The sequence below is a fragment of the Callospermophilus lateralis genome, chromosome 15 (genome assembly GCF_048772815.1).
Source record: "Callospermophilus lateralis isolate mCalLat2 chromosome 15, mCalLat2.hap1, whole genome shotgun sequence".
Taxonomy (NCBI): Eukaryota; Metazoa; Chordata; class Mammalia; order Rodentia; family Sciuridae; genus Callospermophilus; species Callospermophilus lateralis.
This window is the reverse complement of record NC_135319.1, coordinates 43,621,916-43,644,171: the sequence shown is the minus strand read 5'-3', so window position 1 is coordinate 43,644,171 and position 22,256 is coordinate 43,621,916. Positions and strand designations below refer to the sequence as shown.

The 22,256-nt window shown below is 57.8% G+C and overlaps 1 protein-coding gene across 1 annotated transcript in view; it reads right to left on the bottom strand.

The window, feature by feature from the left end:
* The window catches only part of Cdh23 (cadherin related 23), a 335,818-nt gene that overhangs the window by 210,072 nt on the left and 103,490 nt on the right, over positions 1–22,256 (bottom strand). The window contains exons 6-8 of the mRNA XM_077105309.1: positions 11,406–11,600; positions 7,629–7,757; positions 1,309–1,387 (exon numbers count right to left, since the gene is read on the bottom strand). Of these exons, the coding sequence (XP_076961424.1) occupies positions 1,309–1,387; positions 7,629–7,757; positions 11,406–11,600 (403 nt within the window). The remainder of the gene's footprint in view (positions 1–1,308; positions 1,388–7,628; positions 7,758–11,405; positions 11,601–22,256) is intronic.

The following is a 22,256-nucleotide window of genomic DNA, read 5'->3' as shown; positions in this document are numbered from 1 at the left end:
GTCCATTCACTTCACAAGTACACACGGGGGTCACTCTGGGCCACCAGACTGAGAAAACAGAGAGGGCATCAGGAGGGGCAGAGCCCCAAACCCACCCTCCAAACCCATGAGCTGATGTTCACTACCTGGGCTGGGCTGCGCTTGTTCAGGGTCCTGGGGACAGTGGGCTTTAGAGACATAATAATAGCCATGTCAGCAGTTTCAGGAGGCCCACGAGCCCCGGGTTTCCTGTAATCACAAGATGTGAGACGGCTCCCTCCCCCAGGTAGCCTCCAACTTCCCCAGGAATCATTAGCGGCTGGCGGGAACCACACTGGCAACACTTATCATCACCGCACACCCATTCATTCAGCTCTTTATATGCGCTAAGCCATCTGAGCTTTAAGCCACCTCCAGGTGGGTGCGCTCACTGTTCCCATTTCACAGATGGCAAACTGAGGCCCAGAGACACCCAGGACCATCTGGCTCAGGCGGCTCCACCCTCTATCTTCATGTTCAGCACACTCTGCTGTATCTTGAGCTTCAGGGAGAACACTCCAACCATGCCACTCCCTGTTCTTAGGGTGGGGGGCATGGTGGACACAATGCAGTGGACGCTGACCCGCCCAGATGCACCAGGTTGACATTTGGTGACAGTGGGCTGTGCCGGGAGGCCTCCTGTGGGGTGCATACAGGGTGGGAGGACAGCCAGTCCCCGTGGGTGAGCAGCCTCTCTGGGGTCTCTCACCAGCAGCTGGGCCCCCAAACCCAGCCAGTCCCAGGACAGCCACGCAGAGGCGCCATCTTGCCAGCCTTTGGTTAGGGTGTGAGCCAGGGATCCCGTCATCCCAAAGCCCCTCTGCTGTCAGCCGCTGTCCGCTCCATCAACGGAGCTGAGCGGAGACACGAGTCCCCAACGCTGGCTGTGCAAGAGCGCGTGCCATCAGCGGAGGTCCCAGCTCTATTTGTTCCAACATGATGTACAAATTGTCCCCTTTTCAGCAAGTAAGGACAGACACACCCCAGCACTGGAGGAGGTCGGCGCAGCCACCCGCCACTAGGCTCTGAGCCCCAGAGGCGCCAGGCTTCAGGCCGTGGACAGCAGCACACTGTCCCCTGCGCTGCCCTGCAGTCCCCCCAACCTTGGCCTCTGTGGGCTTCCCAAGAGCCTCTTCTCCTTCTCCGCCCCCTCTTCATTCATTCCCGGCCTTTCCAGGCCCCTTGGTGGGACTGTCCTGGAGGCAGGTCTCCTACACTGCCCCTTGTGCCCTCAACCCTCCTCAGGCTCTCCCGGGGTGGGGAGAGGGACAGGGACAGCTCTCTCCTTACCTGAAACAATGGTGTAGCCAATCCCCCTGGGACGTCCTTTGTCCTGGTCAATGGCGGTGATCACGCGCACGGTGGTGCCCTGCGTGGGAGACCGGGAGAGCCTTGAGTTAGCCACCTGGCCCCGGGCTCTGCTTCTTGTGGCTCTTCTGTCACCCGCGGTTTCCCTCCTCAGGCTGACAAGGCCAGCCCAGGAAGCAGGCAGCAAGTGCCCCGCTCTGTCCCTGGGACACACATCGAGGGCTCAGGTACACACCCCAGGACCCTTGGGAAAGCCCAACCTTGCCGACGCCATCACTGTCCCCACCTTTCCCCATATCCCTCACTAGAATGGGAGAAGCAGATGGAGGAACAGCCAGGTCTGGATTCTAAATCAGCCATCCATCAAATTGCTCTGTGACCTTGGGAAGCATGCCGTACCTCTCTGGCTTCGGTTTGCCCCACCTTAATCTGAATAAGATGGGACCATGTTTTCACCAGAGCTCGAGTAGAGGAAAACATTATGGATCAAATACTCTATGCGTGTGAGCACGACCAGAAAGCATGCATCTCCAGGGATGACCGAGCCACCCGGGAGGCACGATGGCCCTGTGAACCCTGCCCACACAGCGCTGCGCCCACGGCTCCTGCCTCAGTGACTCGGCTCCCCCTCCTTCCAGCCCCAGCACTGGTGGAGAAGGAGCCCAGAGCAGGGGAGAGGCAGGGGTCTGCTCCTGGAGAGCCGTCCGTGTCCGGGAGCCGAGGACACAGGCAGGGACAGCTGTGTGCGCAGATGGAGAAACAGCTCCTACAGTGCAGAAGCCCACCTGGAGGAACCTGCAAAAGGTACACAGGTCGGTGGCATTTAGGATGGGTTTTGATGAGTGCGTAGGAGCTTTCCAGAGAGAGAAAAATGGAAAGGAAGGTGCTCCGTGGCAAGAGACAGTGCAAGCAAGCCTTGGAGACGTGGCTGGTCCTAGGAAGGGATCCTGGCGCACGGCCCGCACTCGCCAGCTGTGGTGACAAATTGGCTGATGGACTGAATGATCCAGCGCACACACGGGTGCTGATGCGGCCACTACCTCCCTACTTGCTGAATCGCCCTCGCCTGGGGCGACCTCCACCTGCTCTCCAGGCTCCAACACACCCTGTCGCCAGAGGTTCTGGCCCCGGGGCTGCCTGATGATGACCACCAATCGGACCCATCTCCGCCTTGGGGGGCGGGGAATAGCAACCCTGGCATTTTGGGGTTTATATTTTGTACCTGATGAGCAGATCTCTCTCTCTCTCTCTCTCTCTCTCTCTCTCTCTCTCTCTCTCTCCTTCCTGATTATCATGTCCTGGGCTCTTTCCTCCGGCGCACCCTTCCATGATGTCCTGCCTCACTTAGGCCCAGAGCAGTGGGGCCGGGGGTCTATGGACTGAGCCCTCTGAAATAGTGAGGCCTGAATAAACGTTTCCTCTTCTAAAATTGTTCTTGTCAGGTCCTTTGGTCACAGCCATGAAAAAGCTGACTAAAACAGGGACTTTGGCTCCAAAGTGCTCTTGCTCGTCAGGTGACGCTACCTCTGTGACAGGTTCCGACATAACAACAATAATGTCATTTGTAAAAGTCATTGCTCTGTGCATTTTACAAGCATCAGCTCCCGTGGAACTGGGGAAAGGCTGCACCCGGGCTCCCTGAGCTGCCGGGGGCTGTGGCGTAGCAGGGCTCTCTCTCTGAGACCGGGGAGCCCTTCGTGAAGCACGTTAGTGGGCCACTGGGACGAGGCTGTTTGGGAAGCGCAGCATTTCACTTGAAGGGTCCACACCCCAGACTCTTTTGGGGGGATCTGCCCCCAAAAGCCGGGGTCTGTCTCCCTGAGGAGCTCCTGAGGGTGCAGGACTCTGGCCTGAGGCGCCAGCTGCCAATTGTGCTTTTGGGACATGGGGGCAGCTCCTCAGATGCAGCCTCATCCTACCCAGGCCCCACAGGTGTCCTGGCTTGAGGGTCCCTGGCCTGCCAGAGTCACTAAGTAATACACCTGGAGGGGCAGCTGCGTGACCCCAGTGTACAGCCAGGGCAGGCAGGGGCAGCACCTAGGACAGTGACCACAAGGGGACAGGATGAGGCAGCCAGCTCTGGCCTGGGCAAAGAGGGGACCTGGTGACCCAAGGACCTTCAACACTCGGAGCCCTGTGGGCACCTCCCCTGGGGGCAGTCCTGCCCCAGATGGCCAGAGTCCTCCAAGGTGGGTGGAGCTGGGAGCAGCCAGCCAGCTCTGCAGGATAGGAGGCCAAGGACGCTCCTTCCCAGCAGGGGTCACCCAGATGCCACGGAGAGCCCTGCCTGGCTCCTGACAAGGTCTGGGGTTTCATCTCTTTTTTGGGTAAATAAATCCACTTTTAATAAAACCCTGAGCTTTTAATACAAGTGCAGACAGAAAGACTGGAAATGTTATGAGAAGGAATTAACAGGGAGGTCCGGGGGCTCTCGGGAACTCTCGGCTCTTGTTTCAGAGTCTCGGTGATTATATTTTCAATATACTGCAACTTATTTCCAAAGATGAGGGAACGGGCAGGTGCAGCCCCGCCTGGCCCGGCCAGTCTGCTTGAAGGCCCCTCTGCCCAAAGCAGCTGGGCGTGGCTGGTAGAGCAGGTGGGCAGGCCAGGTCCAGACACACCTGCCGAGGAGCGTCTTGCCCTCCCCGGAACCCCACCGCGGGGAAGAGGCTCAGAAACGAGGCTCTCCCTGGAGAGGCAACAGGTGTGCAGACCCATGGGGCCCGGCTCCTCGAGACATGGGGCAGGAGCACAGCCAGGTACCTGACCTCTGGGACTGAATCCTCTGCGTCAGTTTTAACCTCTTGCATCCCTTTTCCCATCTGTAAAACGGGTTCATAATAGTCCCTGCTCCTAAGCAATCGCTTCATATGTAAAGCACTCATACGTGGCAAAGGTGACAAAAATGATTGTGACTATCAACTGGCGTCTGGAATCCCTGTGGGTACCTGGTGGAGATCCAGGTGCCTGGTCCTGGACAATGGACACACGTCCTGTTTCTGATTTCAGCAAATTCCCACCCCGACATCCCAGATTACGGCTCTCCACCCTCGAGCTCTGGTGTTTTCTAGGCGTTATCCAAACAGCCAGCGGCCGACGGCGAGAACCGGGTGTCGCCTGAGCACCCGCGCAGGGCTGAGCACCGCCAGCGTCCTCTCTTCCCCTCACCGTGGAGCAGGTCACACAGGGGACTCAGGCCTCAGGTGGGCAGGGACAGAGGGCCCGGCTCGGGCTGGCCCATTGCTGCCTGGCGTAGGTGGAAGGGCCCAGGACTCTGTGCCCAGGGGACATGCACAGGCTGGGATGGGCAGTGAAGGCAGAAACTGGGACTTTTCTAGAAGAAACCACATCTTCCCCCTTTGTGCTGCGTCCCTCCCTCCGCCTCTGCAGGAGAGTTGGCTCAAGGGGCCGCGCCTGGCCTCAGAGGCCTCGGCCGCCTTCCCCAGCTCCCCTGGAGCCCCCAGCCCACTGCCACTTCCAAGACAGGATTAAGGACTTGAAAGGTGACGAGCAGTTTGCTTTGGGAGTGGGAGGCGCCCTTGGGGGGAGCTGGCTGGCGGGGGGCTGGCGGGGACTTCCGACCAGAGCTGCCGCAGCAGATTCTGAGGCAGAAAATCCTATTTCTCAGTCCTTAATTCCAGTCAATTCCAGTCAAAGGGCTGATAGGCATCGGCTGGCAGTAATTTGTGCAGTTTATCCGCTCCTTTCACCTTCTATCGGTCCTCCACTGACGGGCAGGCCGACATGCTGCCGCTCGAGTGAGGAAATTAAAATTTGATGCAATAATCCCAAATAAGAAGGATTTTATTAGGTAATATATACACTTTAGATGAGGCATGCCTGCCCGATACACTGATAGAGGGAGGTGTACATGCTGGGAGCCGCAGATAAAGAGGGGAGCCAGGGGGAGTGGGGAAGGGTCTGGGCGGAGGCCCGGGAGCCGTGGAGGCAAGGCCCGGAAGGAGGATGCCTGGGTCCTGCGGCCCAGGAGGCTCCCGGGCCAGCCGGGAACAACTGCATCAAATCAGAGTGCCACACAGTAAAGGGACACGGAGGACCCAGATCAAGGCACGGAAACTGATTAGAGGCCTGGAAAAATCGGGCCTGGAGTGTGCAGGAGGAGGCCTGCGGGAGAGGGCTGTGTGCAGACGGGAAACGGGGCTCCTTCCAAGTGTGGAGCCAGGAGGAGAGGACAGGCCGTGGATGTGAAGTATGATTCCATGGATGGGGGACCCCAGCAGCGCCCCCAGAAGAGGCCCAACCCCCACTTACTGCCTGGTTTGCCTCCCTTCACCCCCAGCCTGGTCAGTACCCACACGGAGGAGCTCATACCCTCCGAACAGGGGTTCAGCAGCTCCCCAGACATTGGCCTTGCAAAGGGACAACCCTGGCCTGGCCCAGATAGCAAGGTCTCTGAGCCCAAAGAGATGCAAGAGACACGCAAGTCACATCAGATGCAAGAAACCCAGCCAAGGTGCGAGCAGGGGCTCAGGTGGGCAAGCATCTGGTTTGCTCGGACCGAGGGATCACTAGTAGGAGCCCGTGGAAGCCTCCGGAGAGAAGAGGGTGTGGCTTGGCACAGGCCCCTGCACGTAGGGCTGGTGACGGATGAAGGCACGGAAGAAAGAAGCATGGAGTGAGTGAATGCAGGTCTGAAAATAAAACCCGTAACAGCGGAAGGTGGTCTTGAACGAAAGACAAGCCGAAGGGTCTCAGAGGAAGCTCACACCATCACCGGAGGTGAGGCTGCAGGACAGGATGTGACAGGATGGTCACTTCTTCATCCAGCCCTTCCATAGATACTTCCCACTATGTCCATGCACACAGCTGACCCCATCTCTGCTGACCTACGTCCCCAGCCAGCCAGGAAGCAGAGTCTGGGCCAGTCGCTCCAGAGCCCTGAGCACTCAGAAGGACAAGCCCGGGGGCTGGGGGCAGATAGGAGCAAACAGCAGTCAGGTCCGACCTGAGACTGAGATGAGGGCCCGGCAAGGAGGAGAAAGGAAGGGGTCCTGGGAAGTGGGGGAGCTGAGCAGGGGCACCCTTCAGTCTCCAAGGCCGGGGCTCCCACTGTGCACAGAAGCCAGGAAAGAGAAGGGTGGCGACCCGAGGTGCCCCCTCCTGCCCTCCAAGCAGCCGCAAACACCTGTCACAGCAGGCTAGGGAGCATCCTGCTTGTTAGAGCTTCTGCTTCACACCTGGCCAAGAAGACAGGGGCCCAGTGCCAGCTCCGTGCCCCTGGCCAGTGGTCAGGACAGCTATGGTGTCCAAGCTGGGCGTCAGGCTGCACTGGCATGCAATGACCTAGGAGCGTGGTCTGCACCCAGTCCAGGGCAGCCAGCCTGTGCAGATGGGCAGGGCCCAAACACCCACTGGCCTCTGGTGGGAGCCTGCCCTGCCCTCACAACTGTGAGACCGTCCTCCCAACACACAGGTTTCTCTCAAAAGAAGGGTCAGGGCTGGGGCTGCAGCTCCGTGACAGAGCACTTGCTTAGCATGGGTTGAGGCCCTGGGTTCCGTCCCCAGCTCTGCAGGAACCAATGCTGTGCCCCAAGCTGCGTGTCCAGGCCTCACCTGCCCGAGGAGGCACCTCGCTGTCCTCCATCAGCCCACGGTGGGGGCTTTCTTCTAGCTAGCATAGAGGCGTGGAGGCGACCGCTCTAGGGATGTCTGTCATTGTCGCCTGGCCACAGCTACCCCAGCCATGACCCCTGCAGAGTGGACAGTGGCCTGTTTCATTCTCTGAGACCCCCACTTATGGCTGTTTGGGCCAGAGGTGGACACATGGTCCCAGGGCAGCCAATCCACAGGTTGGCTGGTGCCCAGTGACTTGTGACATGGCACAAAGTCAGGAGTCTCTGTTGCAAACCTGGACCCGTGAAACCCAAAGACGGAGCAGTTAGGGAGGCCAGTTGCTGCTGCCGGCTCTCAAGGAAGAGCCAGGGCTGAGAGGCCTTCGGGGCAGAAGGCCAGCTGCCCCCTTAGGCCATGCTGATGGCAGACTGCAGGCTGTGGCCAAGCCTCAGGACGCTCTGTGGAGCCTGCACCCCACTCCAGTCCCCAGCGCAGGCTGGACTCCCAAGGGCACCCCCAGGAGACCCTTTCTGATCACTCCCCCTTCCTGCCACTCAGAGCACCCTGGGGACAAAGCGGGAGGATGGGGAGGTGGGGTTTTACTGCTGATGCCTGTCACTACCGTCCCAGGTGCCAGGGTAGGTGGAGCTAGGAGGAGCCCATGCCAGCACTAGTCCGCCCCCTGAAAGGGGCTCAGAGGGAAGTGCCCAGGGCCAGGGGGGACTTACCGGAGGAGAATGCTCATAGATGTTGGTGCTGTAAGGCAGGTTGATGAAGATGGGGTCCATGTCCTGGACGTCCGTGATGATGATGGCCAGGTTGGCCAGGGTGGACAGAGGCCTGGTCTTGTCTTGATCCTTAGAGGGCAAAGAGAGCACACAGTCTTGGTTTAAGTGACTCCATGGACACACGCATGCACACGCACACAAGGTCTTAGAGCATGTGTCACACACATGACATGTCCAGGCACACAGGTACATGTGGACTCCTGCAGGAAGACACAGACAGGGTCCCCAGGCAGGGCCATGGGACAGTGGCTTCTCCAGTGTCATGAAGAGCGGCGGGTAGAGGTAGCCCTGGCCCAGCTACCCTGAATATCCGTTGCGCTGGATGGCTGGCTTCGGGTAAAGAGATGGCTCTGTCCTCAGAGCCTCTGCCGTGTTCAGCCCAAGGTCCCTGCCCCTCTCCATGCCAGGACAACTAGATAGCAAATCCTCAGAAGAAGGGCCCTTTGGCCACACAGGGGCTCATTCTGGGACCCGCAATCCTGCTCTGGGTTCTGGATTTACTGTTCAAGGGACTTTTCCAGTCGAACCAGCAGGGGGAGCTCCAGAGCCTGGGACATCTGGGGGCCTCCAGGAAGGATCCTGAGGGGTCATGCCTGCCATTCCCGGGTGGCCCTACAGGCAGTACTGGAAATTCAGTCCTCACTCACCAAGAGAGGACACCCAGGACCCGAAAGACACAGCTGATGATGAAAACCGAAGCAGCCTGCTGCCACCCAGCAACACCAGTCAGCACCGGTGGCAGAGGCACAGCCGAACGCAGAGCCTGCCCCACACCTGCGTCCTGCATGAGAAGTTGTGGGCTCACCGTCCCCGTGAGCTCACAGAGACCAGAGAGGGAAGTGACTGCCTAGACTCATGCGACTGTAAGGGGGTAGCAAGAACTCGAACTCAGAGCACTTTACACAGACATCTGCCCTTGCTGGGCACGGGGGTGCATATCTCTGATCCCAGCGGCTTGAGAAGCTGAGGCAGGAGGATCACGAGTTCAAAGCCAGCCCCAGCAACTTAGCATGACCCTAAGCAATGTAGTGGGACTCTATCTCAGAATAAAATATAAAAAGGGCTGGGGGTGTGGCTCAGTGGTTAAGTACCTCTGGGTGCAATTCCTGGTACCAAAAAAAAAAAAAAAAAAAATCCTGCCCTTCACAGCCTTGATTTGGAGCCTAAACATCTGGGACTTGCCGGGTAACCTCCAGTAAGTTCTTTCCCCTCCCAGATTCTCGATGTCATTCCTGTAAGCTGAGAGTTCCACCCAGTATCTCCCAGCCCCGTGGATTTGTGAATTCTCTGGTCTGGGATTTGAGGGTGCTGGTCCCCAGGTGCGATGGCCCTTGGTTTGTCTGGAGTGACGTGAGCAAGGCCAGGCATTCCCCACGTTATGAGAAAGCCTGGTGCCTGCCCCGACCCCCAGAGATGGAGCTGCAGAGCCCAGGAGACGAGGGGGCCCGACTGTCCCTGTGAGTCCTGGGGGTCGCCAAGGCGTGGGTGAGACGGCCTCAGGGACGGGAGTGGACGCAGCAAGGGAGGGGGGCCTGGGAGCAGGAAGAGCTGAGCAGAGGGGCCCTGGGGTGGGGTTGGGGCAGCCTCCCAGGCTCCAAAACCAGGGACGCCACAGCCCAGGCTGGGGTACTGCCCACAGGGAGCGCTCCCAGCCAGGCACATGGCCCAGCAGGAGTCCCCTGACCTCCTGGGCATCAGACGCCATGATTCTGATTTGCCATTACCGGACTCTTGTAGGCAGCTGGCTTTTGTCCAGCCTGGCAGCTGCCACCTCCATGGTACCCTGGGCTATAGTCCTGCTCCTGGGACAGATGACCCCTTCCACCCCACCCTGGACTCTCTGGTGGGGAAGGGAGATGGCAGTGGGCACATCTGGTGGGGCAGGCGTCATGCCAGGCTCTCAGATGTGACCAGGGCCTGTGGCCGTCACCTCTACAGCTGGGGACCACATCACTGCCTTCGTCCCAGGCAGGAGGATCACCTGGGGAAATGCCCAGCACCAAGGGCACGATGCCAGCCCCAGAGGGATGGCGGCATCGGCTGGTCCAGGAGCTAGCAGGAAGCCACCCACCAGGGAGTGACAGGCCCCTCCTGCTCTGCAGTTTCAAGGCCTGATTGCCGGGAGATTAGCAGCAATTTCTCTGTATTCATCAGCCCAGCTTGAGCACGGGGCTCGTGATGGGCCTGGCCACCCACATTCTTACCTGCGCCCAGCGCTGATCTGTTCCCACATCCCAGAGCCATTTTTATGGAGGATGGAAATTATCCCACGGGGGCAGGTTTGTAGAGAAAGAGGACCAGCACCTGCATGCCTGAGCGCAGCGTGAGCGATCGGAGTGCAGGGCCGGGCGTGCAGGAGGTGCCGGTGGGTAGGCACAAAAGCAACCTCTGGGCTTCCTAGCCCCCTTCATCCCACAAGTCCCTTTTACAAATGGCAGCACACATCTCCCGGGAGACCAGGGAGACGGAAAGAATGCCAGTATCCTCTGCAGGGCTACGGGGCCCGCTTGGGCAGGAAGATGCAGTCCCTGGCTCTCGGGCAGGAAGATGCAGTCCCTGTGTCTTGGCCTGGGGAACCCCATCTTTCAAAAGCCTTCAGTCAGGGCAGTGGGGCACACCTGTAATCCCAGGAGCTCGGGAGGCCAAGGCAGGAGGATTGCAAGTTCAAAGCCAGCCTCAGCAAAAGCGAGGCGCTAAGACCCTGTCTCTAAATAAAATACAAATAGGGCTGGGGATGTGGCTCAGCAGTGGAGTGCCCCTGAGTTTAATCCCTTGTATCTCCCCCAAAAAGAGAAAAAAAGTAGACCTTGACCCAGCCCAGAGGCAGAGCCAGGGATCTGGGCTCTGGGAGCTGTCGGGTAGAGCTCCTGGGCACGGGCAGCCCCTCTGCAGCAAGGTGGGCAGGTGTCCAGTGCTAGGTCCGGGCCGGTGGGTCCTAGCGGGTTGAGAGGGATGCCCGGAGTTTGCCTTGCTCTTGGCCTGAGCTGATGGTACCAGCTGTGGTTGGAGGCAGCGCAGGAGCAGGGGAGAGGGGAGTGCAGGGGTAGCACTCTGTTAGGGTGTGGCTGTCCCTAAACAGCTTGCAAACAGCTGTGTGTGCTGGAGATTCCTGGCCCTGGGACGTGGTGTCAGAACTGAGAGTCTTGCAACCTGGGTCAGGATTTTTTCTCCAGAGTTACTCATCAGCTGCATGAGTTGTGACCGTGTCCTCCGCAACATGGGACAGTGACTCCTCTCCTGCCCTCATCGAACTCGTCCTGAACTCCCAGGGGCTGCTTGATTCCCTGTCTCCAAGAGGCCCTGCTCCCTGGGGTAGCAGCCAGGAAGGACCGGGCCCCTCTGGCCTCTGCACATTGGTGATGTCACGGCTTGTCTGTGTCCCCGAGAGTGAGAGGACACCCTGCACTATGGATGTCGCAGGGACACTGCCGGCGCTGGCTATGGAGTGGGGCTCCTGGGTGACTTTGGATCAATCACTGAATTGCTCCTGCGACTCCGTTTTCTTATCTGTAAATTGCACATCTTAAAAACACTAAAATCTCAGCACACTGCCAGGGACACAGTGCGCGCACCCGGTGACGCCGGCTGTCGCTTGGCCATCACGATCTCCAGCATCCGTGTTCCACGCTGCGGCTGCTACTGGGGCCACGTCCTGTCGCCCTCTTCAAGGGCAGGAGGAGGTGGACCCCTGGGGGCTCGGCGGCTGCGGTGACTCACCGTGGCGTTGACGGTGAGCTGGTAGGCCTGCGTGACCTCGTAGTCCAGCTCCCGGGTGACGGTGACGATGCCACGGGCGCTGTCGATGGCGAAGAACTGGGAGGGAGGCTGGAAGGAGTAGAGGACGCTGCCGCCGGCGCCCAGGTCGGGGTCCGTGGCGTTCACGATGAAGATGGGCGTCCCCACCGGTGTGTTCTAGGGGACAGCAAAGCAAAGAAGAGTGAGCCGGAGCCCAGGGCAGGGGCTGCGTCGGCCACAGTCCCCCAAAGCCCATTAGCCGCGTCCCTCCAGCCAACCAGACCCCGGGCGCTGTCATTGTCATTCTGAGCGGGTTCAGAGCAATTTAAAGTGCAGTATCTATTTTTTTTTCTTATTTGATGGCCTCCTGGTGGCCGTAAGAGCACCGGTTCCAAAGATGATCAGCTCATCCCGGAGTTCTGGATGAGGGGACTCGCGTCCCCAAACCCATTTCATGGCGGTTTCGCTTCCTCGGCCGCCTGCCCCCCGGCCGCCCCAGCCGCAGGCCCAGGCTGCTCCGGAGGGTGACCGACAATCTGCGTGTCAGGGAGGTTTCAAGGCAGGAGCTGGAAGCTGTGCGCCTGGGGGACTGGCCGGGGTCCCACCCTGGAGGTCCCTGGCCTTGCCCTCCCTGGGCCTCTGCAGCCCCCCAGGAAGCCTGCCCGCTGCAGCAGGGTCCCCCTTGCCTCTGTGACCCTCTGCTCTATGCTGTGTAGAGACCCTGCCCCTTTCTGACTTGGGGTGTCTGGTTAAGGTCCCCTTCTGCACGGAGGACTTCCAGACCCCTGAGGCAGGCCGTCTCCACTGTGCCCACCCTGTCCCCTGGCGGCCCCGGCTCCGCGTGGCCCTGTCTCTCCTATAGCTCTTGGCCAGTGCCCGGCTTCCGCATGTCACACGGCTCCGGGGAAGCCCTGGGCCCGATCAGCCTTGCCCGGCACGGAGCCTCGCCCGCGGTGAGCGTTCAATAAATACCCCACGAACACACAGCGAGCCTCCGTGAGGGCACTCAGCTCATTACATTCTGAGTATCTGTCTGCACCCCCTCCCTGCTGTCAGTTCTCATCTCGTGGTGGCGACCACAGGGCCTGGCATGTGTGCTGTGCCTGCTAAACATGGGTTGAGTGGATTTACTTATAATTCAGTGAGTTCTGGACACATCTAAGGAAAGACGATCTAATTGAGCCTTTTCACGGAAACAAAGAAACAACAACAATAAAAACTGTGCCAGGCCCTGTGCTATGGGCCAGGTAGGCCAACTCTGTGACAAGTGTCTTTCCGGGTGGCAGCTATCCGTCTGCCTTATGAAAGGCAGCTGAAGCACAGAGAGGTTAATAACTTGCCCAAAGTTGCACAGTTGGGCAGTGGTAGACCAAGGCTTGAATCCAGGCCTAGTAAGTGCCTGCCCCTGAGTTCTGTACCAAAGGATCCTGGAAACCTGGCGTCGGCTCCTCCCCCACCTGCTGCGTGCACTGCTGGGGAAGCTGGCGGCACAGAGGGCACCAGAGTGTGTGCTGGCCGGTATGTTCCCTGGGGACAGAGTGGCATTCCCTGAGTTCTGTGTTCTTTTCACACTGGCACAAAGACCAGGTCCCCTGATGCTGCAGGGCTCCCCTTTCTTTGGGCACCCTGGAACCCTGGCAGCCCTTGCTGAGCTCTTCAGAAGGCCCCTCATCCGGCTGGGAAGGGCCTCTGAGAGCAAAGCCCCTCCCGGTCAGCAGGCAAGCTCAGGCTGAATGGGCAGACCCACGGCCTGTCCATGCCTCACCGCTCTGCCCCCTGGGGTCAGGGGAGGTGGACAAGAGGCAGACTGCAGGAAGGCCCTCTCCTCTCGCCAGTCATGACCCCCCAGTGCCCTTGCTGCAGAACGCAGGCCTGCGTGGACTACTTCCTGGAGAAGTAGGCCCCTCACACCTCTGGGCTTTGGAGCACGCGGAGCACGCGTTTCCTTCAGCAGGGTTTCCCTCCCCGCCTGGCTGCCTGTAAAACAGATGTTCTTTCCCTCCAAAGAGAATCAAGCCTGCAAGTCGCGGAGTGAGCAAGTGCTGGAGTTTCAGGTCTGGGCAGACCATCTGTTGGAATCCCGGCCTTGCTGTGTGTCTTTGGGTTAACTACTTAATCTCTCTGATCCTTAATCCATTCTCTGTACACTGAAGCATAATACCAGGTTGATGTGAAGGGTCATAAGCTCGTGAGTGTAAATTTCCCAGCCCAAATATGCCGAGAAGACGGCAGCTGGGATTTCGATATTTCAATACTTGATCACCTTTTAGAGGGGTATAGACAAGGCACTTTCCAAGAAGCTGGTGAAGACCGAGGGCACCATGCTGGGCATTCCCGGTGGCTCCCGTCCCCCTGCACCTGGATCTGCTGGTGCCCCGCTCTCCTAGCCCCTGCCACTCCTCAGAGGGAGACATGTCCAGGCTCTCGGTGGGTTCCGCCAAAGGGTGGCTCTGGTCACACTGTCTCCTCCTCTTCGCCTTCAGCGCGGCTGGTAGGGCTAAGCCCTGGTGCCTGCACATCCCTTATTTCCCTCCAGTTCTGCCGACCCCTCGTAAGTCCCTCTTCGTGGACGCGCCTCTGCTGGGGCCCCGACAGGAGCTCCCCAGCCTGACCCTGACAGACAGGGGCCCAGCAGGCGCGCAGCCCCCCAAACTCGCTGCTCACCCGGGTAGCCCGGGCCTCAAGGTCCACAGCCTGCAGTTCCCTCCCGTCCACCCCCTGCCCCTCGAGCACACGAGTGCCACAGCCAGCCAGGACACAGCTCTGGAGGAGCCCCAGGACTGGCCACAGAAGGATGGCCACATTCCCCTTTGAGAGCAGCCAGCCGCTAGACCACACTTCAGCGCGCTGGCCATTCGCCCCCCATGGAGCTGGTGCGCAGAGGGGGGCTCCCACGGGACGCCAGCTCTCAGCCCTGCCTCGGGGAGACGAGGACATTTCACCGTGGTCCTGGCCGAAGGCCTCCCTGAGCACCGGATCAGAGAATTTAAGAGTGGGTCCCTGCGCACAGTGGGGAGGGGGCGGGCTGGTGCCTGACCTTCTTGGATAAGGTTTCGTGCCCTGCAGTGAAACCCATTTAATTTCTGCATAACTTAGGAGAGGTTTTAAATGGGCCTGGCAGAGAGCCACTCATACAGTTAGAAGGGGCAACTATCCGAGAGAGAAAAACGCTGACTTCCTGCATTGCAGGTCCGGGGCACCCTGCCTTTTCAGGGGAACGGGGAGGGGGACAGCTTGCAGCACACACGCGATCTCTCACACCAGCTGCTGCTCGCCACACCCAGGCCCGCACCCCACACAAGCAGGGCTTCCACGGACCAGGTGCACCTGGGTTTCCAGGTGACCTACAGACAGCACAACCTGGTGGCTCAGAGCCCCAACTCTGAATCCAGACCTTTCTACGGGGAGATCTCACACATAAGCTGTTAAACACTTTTTTTTTTTTGTACTGGGGGTTGAACCCAGGGGACACTTAACCCCTGAGCCACATCCCCAGTCCTATTTATTTATTACTTCTGATCAGTTAGACATGACAATAGAAACCCAGCCCTTTTTGTATTTTATTTAGCGACAGAGTCTCCCTGAGTTGCTTAGGGCCTTGCTAAGTTGCTGAGGCTGACTTTGAACTGGTGATCCTCCTGCCTCAGCCTCCTGAGCTGCAGGGACTACAGGTGTGTGCCACTGCACCTGGCTGTTCAACCTCTTTTGACCTCAATTTCTTCACCTGTAAAATGGAGCCGTGAACAATGCTACCTCTTAAGATTGCTATGAGAAAGAATTAGATAAGGCATAGAGAAAAGAGACACTCCTTGCCGGGCACGGGGCAATATCGATCAAGATTCGATAGATGATCATTGCAATTGGTTACTGCGGCATCAAACATCATGGCAGGCAGGGTGACACGCGCCCCATTTGCAGGGACCAGAAGGAGAAGGAGCGTAAACAGCCGGCGGATCTCTTCATCATGAATGTAGACAAACAAGCATGTTGAAATTCAGAAGGAGGAAATGTTCTCTGACTGGTTGTTGGCTGCTGCCGCTAGGCAGGACACCATCAAGAGGCCTCCTGGCCAGAGCCAGCCAGGACACAGCTCTGGAGGACCCCCAGGGCTGGCCACAAGAAAGGATGGACACACTCCCCTTTGAGAGGGCTTGGGAGCCTGTGAGAGGCAGGGTGAGGGAGATCTAAGGGGAAGGGCACCCGAGGCAAGAGAAGACCCTAAACAGGGCCAGCTGTGATGGTGTCCCACTCTGGATGGCTCTGATATAGGGGCTGGAAGCCACTTTGGGATAATCCAGTCCAGGATCCCCACTTTACAGATGGGAAAATTGAGCCCAGAGGGGGCCATGCCCTGCCCCAGGTCTCATGGGTAGTTCCCGGCAGAGCTGTGACAGGAAATCAGGCACCTGACTCATGTATACAGGCCTTTCCATTCTGCGCCTCCACACAGATGACACCTGCTGCTTCCCATCTACCCTCCTTCCAAGAAAAGGTGCTCTTCATACCCACAGAGGATGGGTCTAGGCAGCCATATTTCCTCCAAGCGACTTCACACCCAGGACGCGTCTGATTGGCCCAGGAATAACCACCTGCCCCAAGCAGGCCAATGAGATGGGGCCTTGGAAATGGAGTGGATGTGCCCTGGGACTCTGAGAAGGAAGATCTCGCTCCCAGTGAGGGCTCCAGTGGGTGCCAAGGCAGGCTAAAAGCACACCGAGGCCAAGCTACAGGGTGGCGGAGGAGCCCTGGGCCGGCAGTGGAGGCCCATCTGTAGGAAGAGGAACCCTGCACAGAAAGGGAGAGGGCAGAGGAGAGGCGCTGGGGCCTCCAGACCCTGCTCTGCACAAGCCCCCGCCCCCACCTCCCTCTCTGATCTTGGCCATGGTGCTGTGGAGCTACTGGACGCTGGTCTCCATGGGTCTCTGCTCCTTGCTCCCACCTGGCACGCCCAGAGCCATGGGCAAGGCCCCCTTATTGCTGCAGCTCTAACCCCGGTCCCCCGACCCCCTCCTGCTGGCATTCTGCCCCTTTAACACCCATAACTGAGCCCCAGAAAGCAAAGCTCCAGGCCACCACTCCTGGACAGCCACTGAAAGCCCAGCACCTGTGACATGAGGCTGGAGGTATCATTGGGGAGAAGAAGAAAATGGCCTGGGTGCATGCTGTCTCCCTCTGCAGTGTCCCAGACACTCCTTCAACATGCAGATCCGGGCAGGTCACTGGCAGCGATCAGCATCGTGTGCCGAGGCGGCCTGATCCTGGACTTGACACCGTCAGCCTGGAGAGATGCCTGTGGCATCATCCCCTTCAGAGTCCTGGATCCTGCCGGCTGTCCCTCTGGGCTAGCCGTCCACGCCACGGCAGGTCGCAGCAGGGCAGCCCTACCTCTTCCAACTCCCGTGTCAGCTCCACATCCCCGGTGATGGAGCTGCTGTAAATGGGCCACCCTGTGCAATTCAGAGACAAATAAATCTTTTTGCTACTCCTTGGGGTGACAGGGGAATAGACTCTGGGAAAGTTCTGCCGTGCACGAAATCCTGTTCGTTAATAATAATGATAAATAGCTCCCTTCTCCCACGCGGGGCGGGATCCATTACACTCTGGGCTCCTCCAGAGGGGACTCGGGTGCTCACCGGAACCGGGTGGGGGACTGTGGGCAGCCAGGGGAAGAGGACCCGCTGCAGAGGGACAGAGACGGGGGAGGAGGGGACTGAGGTGGGGACAGTGGAGCCAAAGGGGAGAAGAGCTGAGGAGAAGGGAAGAGCCGGGAGGGACAGGGAAAAGTGGGATGGGGACTGTGAACGGGACGACAGTGGCCCAAGGGACAATGGGGCTGAGGGGAGAGAATCTGCAGGAGAGAGAACAGGGCAGAGACGGGGGGTACCTGGGAAAGGACGGAGAGGGACATTCGGAGGGAAAGTGAGGACAAAGAAGCACTAAATTAAACAGCAAGAGACGGGGGACGGGGAAAGACGGCGCAGCCCCAGGTTCACGGGGACCCTCCCTGATCGGATTCACTCTGTACCCTCCACGGAGCCCAGCAAAAAAGCCCAGCAAAAAAGCCACCAGAGGCGCCATCTCTAAGGGCGTTATTAATATTTATGGAATGCTTGCGAGATGCCGCTTCGGTCTTTAATATCTTATTATAAAGCCTGTTATAAAATGCATTAGTAATAAATTCCTGCAGATGGAGTCCGACAAGGAGCAGGAACCTTGCTGGATCAGAGCTGGGAACACACCCCCCTGAAGTGTGTGCTGCTGCTCAGAGGGTGGGGCCTGGTCCCCGAGGGGCTGGAAGAGGGAGGGGATCGCCCCTGACACAACCCCTCCCGTCCCCAGCCAGCCCTTGGTCAGCAGCTTTGCTACGTCTTAATTCATGGCTTCCCTTCCCCAGATAGGGAAAAGGGAATCTCAGAGAAGTGAGGCAATTGGTCCAAAGTCACACAGCTTTTAAGTGGTGTTTAATGGGTATTCAAATCCAGGCCACCTCTGTGTCCCCAGGCCTCAGGGGCCCCAGAGCTGAGGATGCAGAGTGGGCTCAGGGACCCTCCAAGGGTGGCCCTGTTTATCCTCTTTCCTCTCTGAAAGGCTGGAGCGAAGACGGGAAGCCGGTGTGGTCTGGATTGGAGAAGACTGGCTGATGGAAGGGGATTCTGGAAGAAGGTGGGTGCCCACTGGGCTCCTACTGTAACAGGAAGGAGGAGCGTCCGCCGGGGAGAACTCACTGCGCAGGAGCTCCTGGGGCCAGGGGCACACCTGGTGGCAGGAGTTCAGCTGGACACCAAGCGTGGGGCTTCACTAGGACCCTGGAGGCCCACGGGCAGGACTTCCAGGGTTCTGCGGCATCACAGCCATGGGGAAGCTGGTCGGGGGAGAACTGGGGTCTAAAGGAGACAGGGGCCGTTTCTGTCCCCAACAGGCAAGAAGGCAGGGGTGGGCACTGCCAGAGGGCAGGGCAGGGTCCACCACAGAACACACAGGGAGGAGAATCCAGAGTGACCACTGGGGACCACAGGACCTTGGTGGAGGTCTCTGGGGCTTCGTTCTAGCAGGGAGAGAACACGCTCGTGTGCACGATCCACCCCGAGCTTATATGTGCTCAGGGCCCGTCCCTGCAGAGGAATAAGACACATCCCCTCCGGGCACCTCTTCTCTAGACCTGTGTCTGCTCCTTCAGATGACGGGCGTTGCTGGTTCCAAAAGGTGCTAGGTTCGCTCTGAGAGCCAGAGCAGGCTGCCAGGTGGGGATGCCAGCTCCGAGGGCAGGAGGTGCCCTAAAGTGCCTGGGCTGTGAGTCACCTGGACATGGCTCGAGGACTTTGGGCTGGGCTCTCTGCCGTCTCAGCCCCCTTCCTGTGCAGCCCTCCCGCTGTGTCTGGTCCTCTCTGGGCCCCTGGAGACCCCCCAGAGCGCTCCCCCACCTGCTGGCCTGCACCTGCTTTCTGCAGGTGCTGGCCCGATGGAGCGGCCCTAGACCCCTCTCTGTTGCCTCCTAGTCCTCCTCCCCGTCCTCTTTGCTAGGCATCGTGGCCACATCTTCGGTCCTGGCACTACTACTCGTCCACAGAAGGCACTGGATAAATGCTTTAAAAGAATCGGGGACTTTCCAGTAAACATGCCAGATTGAACACATCCATTTATTTCTGTTTTTGTCCCAACCCTTCACCAAAATGACAATAAAGGAATTAAAAATGCATAAATTCACAAGGGCAAAAAGAACAGAACAGACATCAGCAGATGAAGAATATCAACAAAACCCCGGAAAATGCAAACAGATGGGCCAGTTCTAACTGCCTTGGGAGATGGGGGGCTGAAGCTGAGCCCCTGTCTGCCCTCCCCTCGGACCTGGGAGAGCTCAGGAAACGGGAGTCCTGATGGTGCTGTGAGAGATCAGGGAGGGCTGAACAGCAAGACTGGGTGACAATCTTAAAAAAGTAGTTCATACCCAGATCCCTTCCCCAACTCTTGCAGAAGATGGGCGGTTCCTTTCTGGAAGGTCTGAGCTAGTCAGCCTCCAGGCTGGGAGCCAGACCAGGCATGGCACAGGGAGGGTAAGTGCAGTTAACTCCACACCTTCACCCTCCCACCCCATAGCAACCCTCTGCAGTCATTCAGCTTCTGGGAGGCTGACAGGCAGGACACAGAAAAACCAGCCCAAGAAAAAACTCATGTGAAGCATGGTGGCAGATGCCTGTAATGTTAGCGGCTCGGGAGGCTCAGGCAGGAGGATTGCAAGTTCCAGCCTCAGCAACTTAGTGAGGCCCTTAGCATCTTAATGAGACTCTCTCAAAATAAAAAATGAAAGAAGAGCTGGAGATGTGGCTCACTGGTTCAGCATGCCTGAGTTCAGTCCCTGGTAGGAGAGAGAGAGAGAGAGAGAGAGAGAGAGAGAGAAGACTCAAATAATAATGGGGTTCCCTCAGAGAACCAGCCAGGTCCTCACCTAATCACCCCATAATGAATCCCGCTGGTTAGCAAGTAGCCACTGGGCCACCTGCCTTCAACACCATAGTGAGCAGGCAGCTAAGTGGGAACTTAACCAGGAAGAGGCAACTAGGGCTGCTACCCACTTGGGAAGCGCCTACAATGTGAGAGACAGAAAGAGAAACATTAAAAGAAATAATGACATGAGTCCTTAACATCCTTCACGGGACAAGACATAACGTATTTGAAATGGGAACATTCCAAGAGGAAAAAGAGGCCAGAAGAAAGCAGAAATTCAACAGAATTGGAAGATCAAGAAATTTCTCCAAAGTAGAACAAAACTCAAAAAGATGAAAATGGGGAAGAAAACTAAGAAAATTAGAGAAGCAATTTGGAAGACTCAGCACCCAACTAAGAGGAATTCCAGGGACAGGTCACAGCCAATAGAGGGGGAATTTCCCAAGAAGTAACAGGGAAACTTTCCAAACTGAAGGACATTTGTACATTGAAAGAAACCCCCATGTTTAGAAGAAAGCTCACCCAGAGGCATAAATCCATCAAGTTTCAAAGCACTGAAAATGTGAGAGGACGTCCTAGAGACGTTCAGACAGAAAACAAAGTACCACACACAAAGGATTGGGAATCAAGGAGGCATCAAAAATCTTAACAGCAGCATTAAGGGCTGAAACACACAGGGAAAACAACTTCAGGAGGAAATCAGAGTTTTATACCCGGCCAAACTATCACCAAATAGAAACATAGAATAAGTACGTTTCAGATAGAGTGGGAAAAAAATTTTCCATGAACTCTTTCTGGAAATTACTGAAGGGTGTACTCCACCAAAACAAAGGTATAAACCAGGAAAGAGGAATCCATGACACAGGAGACCCCACTTAGGTGAAAGGCAGAGGACTTCTGAGGGCCACTGTCTTTTCCTTCCTTATTCCCCTCCCACATTGGCCTCTTGCCGCTCAACCTCCAAAACACCCAGCAAGTCCGAGCTCAGCCTGGACTGAGGCAGGAGGTGGACCCTCCAGTGAGCAGGTTGTTGAGAAAAATACAAATTCTAAAAATCAGTAGACTTTTAGCATCCTGAGAGGAAGCGTTCAATTATGCCAGAATATTTAGGGATGAACAAGTGAGAGGCTCAGAGAACACTGAGCCCACAAACAAAAAGGAAATGGCTAATAATTCTAGGAAAACAAAAGAGGAAATAATAACTACAGCAGGTCCTGCGGCTCAGTGTGGCCCACATTCACATCACCGCTACGGCGCAAACTCCAACGATAGCTCAGCTGAAAGGAGGGACACGGTTACGTTCGGAGGAGTGGAAGGGGAGGCCGAGAGCGGGGTGTGTGTGTGCATCTAGCAAAGATGAGGCGGGAGGGGAGCCAAGTGAAGTCCTGTCCTCCATAGCTGGAGGTGAACGGACAGGTAACGTCTAAACTGTGACGTGACTTAGAAGGAAGAAAGGAGGTACCAGAGACGGGACGAGGCTGTCCCAGGGTAGGGAAGGATGGGACAGGGCTGCACTTTTTCTTAGACGCTGAGCTGTTCCATGAAACTTTTAAGCTCATGTACGTAAACTTTGATAAAAATTAAAATGCAAATGAAAAAGGATGCTGGACCCCAGGCTGGACCCCGCGTGCTCTCCTCCTTCAGCGCCCTCCCCTGGAGGGGATCCCGGGAGGTGTCTGCCCTGAAGCACTCCTGTCCCATGTTGTCTCATTTGGCTCCTCTCTCACCTGCGAGGCAGCATGGCCAGACCCTGGATGTCACCGTACCACGACCACACACTCTGTGAACTCATCTCCTGTGGCCGCCCCCTCAGGGCCCTGGCTTCGCTTGGGCTCGTCTGCACCCCAGCCCCAGGGTGGTCCCACTCCAGGCCCTTGCTGTGGTGTCTCTGCCCTTCCAGCACGTCCCTCTGGAGAGTCCCCGGGAGCAGAGGGCAGCTGTCACCCTCACTTCTCGGGAGAGGCTACGGGCTAGCACACCCGTCCAGGCTCGGCTGAGGACACCCTCCTGGGGCTGGGCTGGGCTCAGGGGCAGGCGCTCGCCTGGCACGTGTGAGGCGCTGGATGGAACCACGTGACCATGAACCACTAAGACACAGGTGTGTGTCCATCCACGGCCAATAATAGTAACAATAAAAGAGGCCCTTTTCCCCAGCAGACATTGCCCCTGACCTTCACACAGACGCTGGACAAGTAGGGCTACTGGATCCTCCTGAGAGGGACATCTGGGCCTCCCTCCCCCTTCCTCAAAAGGCCGCTCTTCCAAGCCAGGCCTGGCGCCCAGGTGTGAAATGGCCTGAGCCCCCTCCAATTCAGAGGCCCAGAGGATCTGCAGGGACTCCCCCACCCCCCACTGGCCCAGTGACCTTCCCATAGAATAAATGGCTCTGGA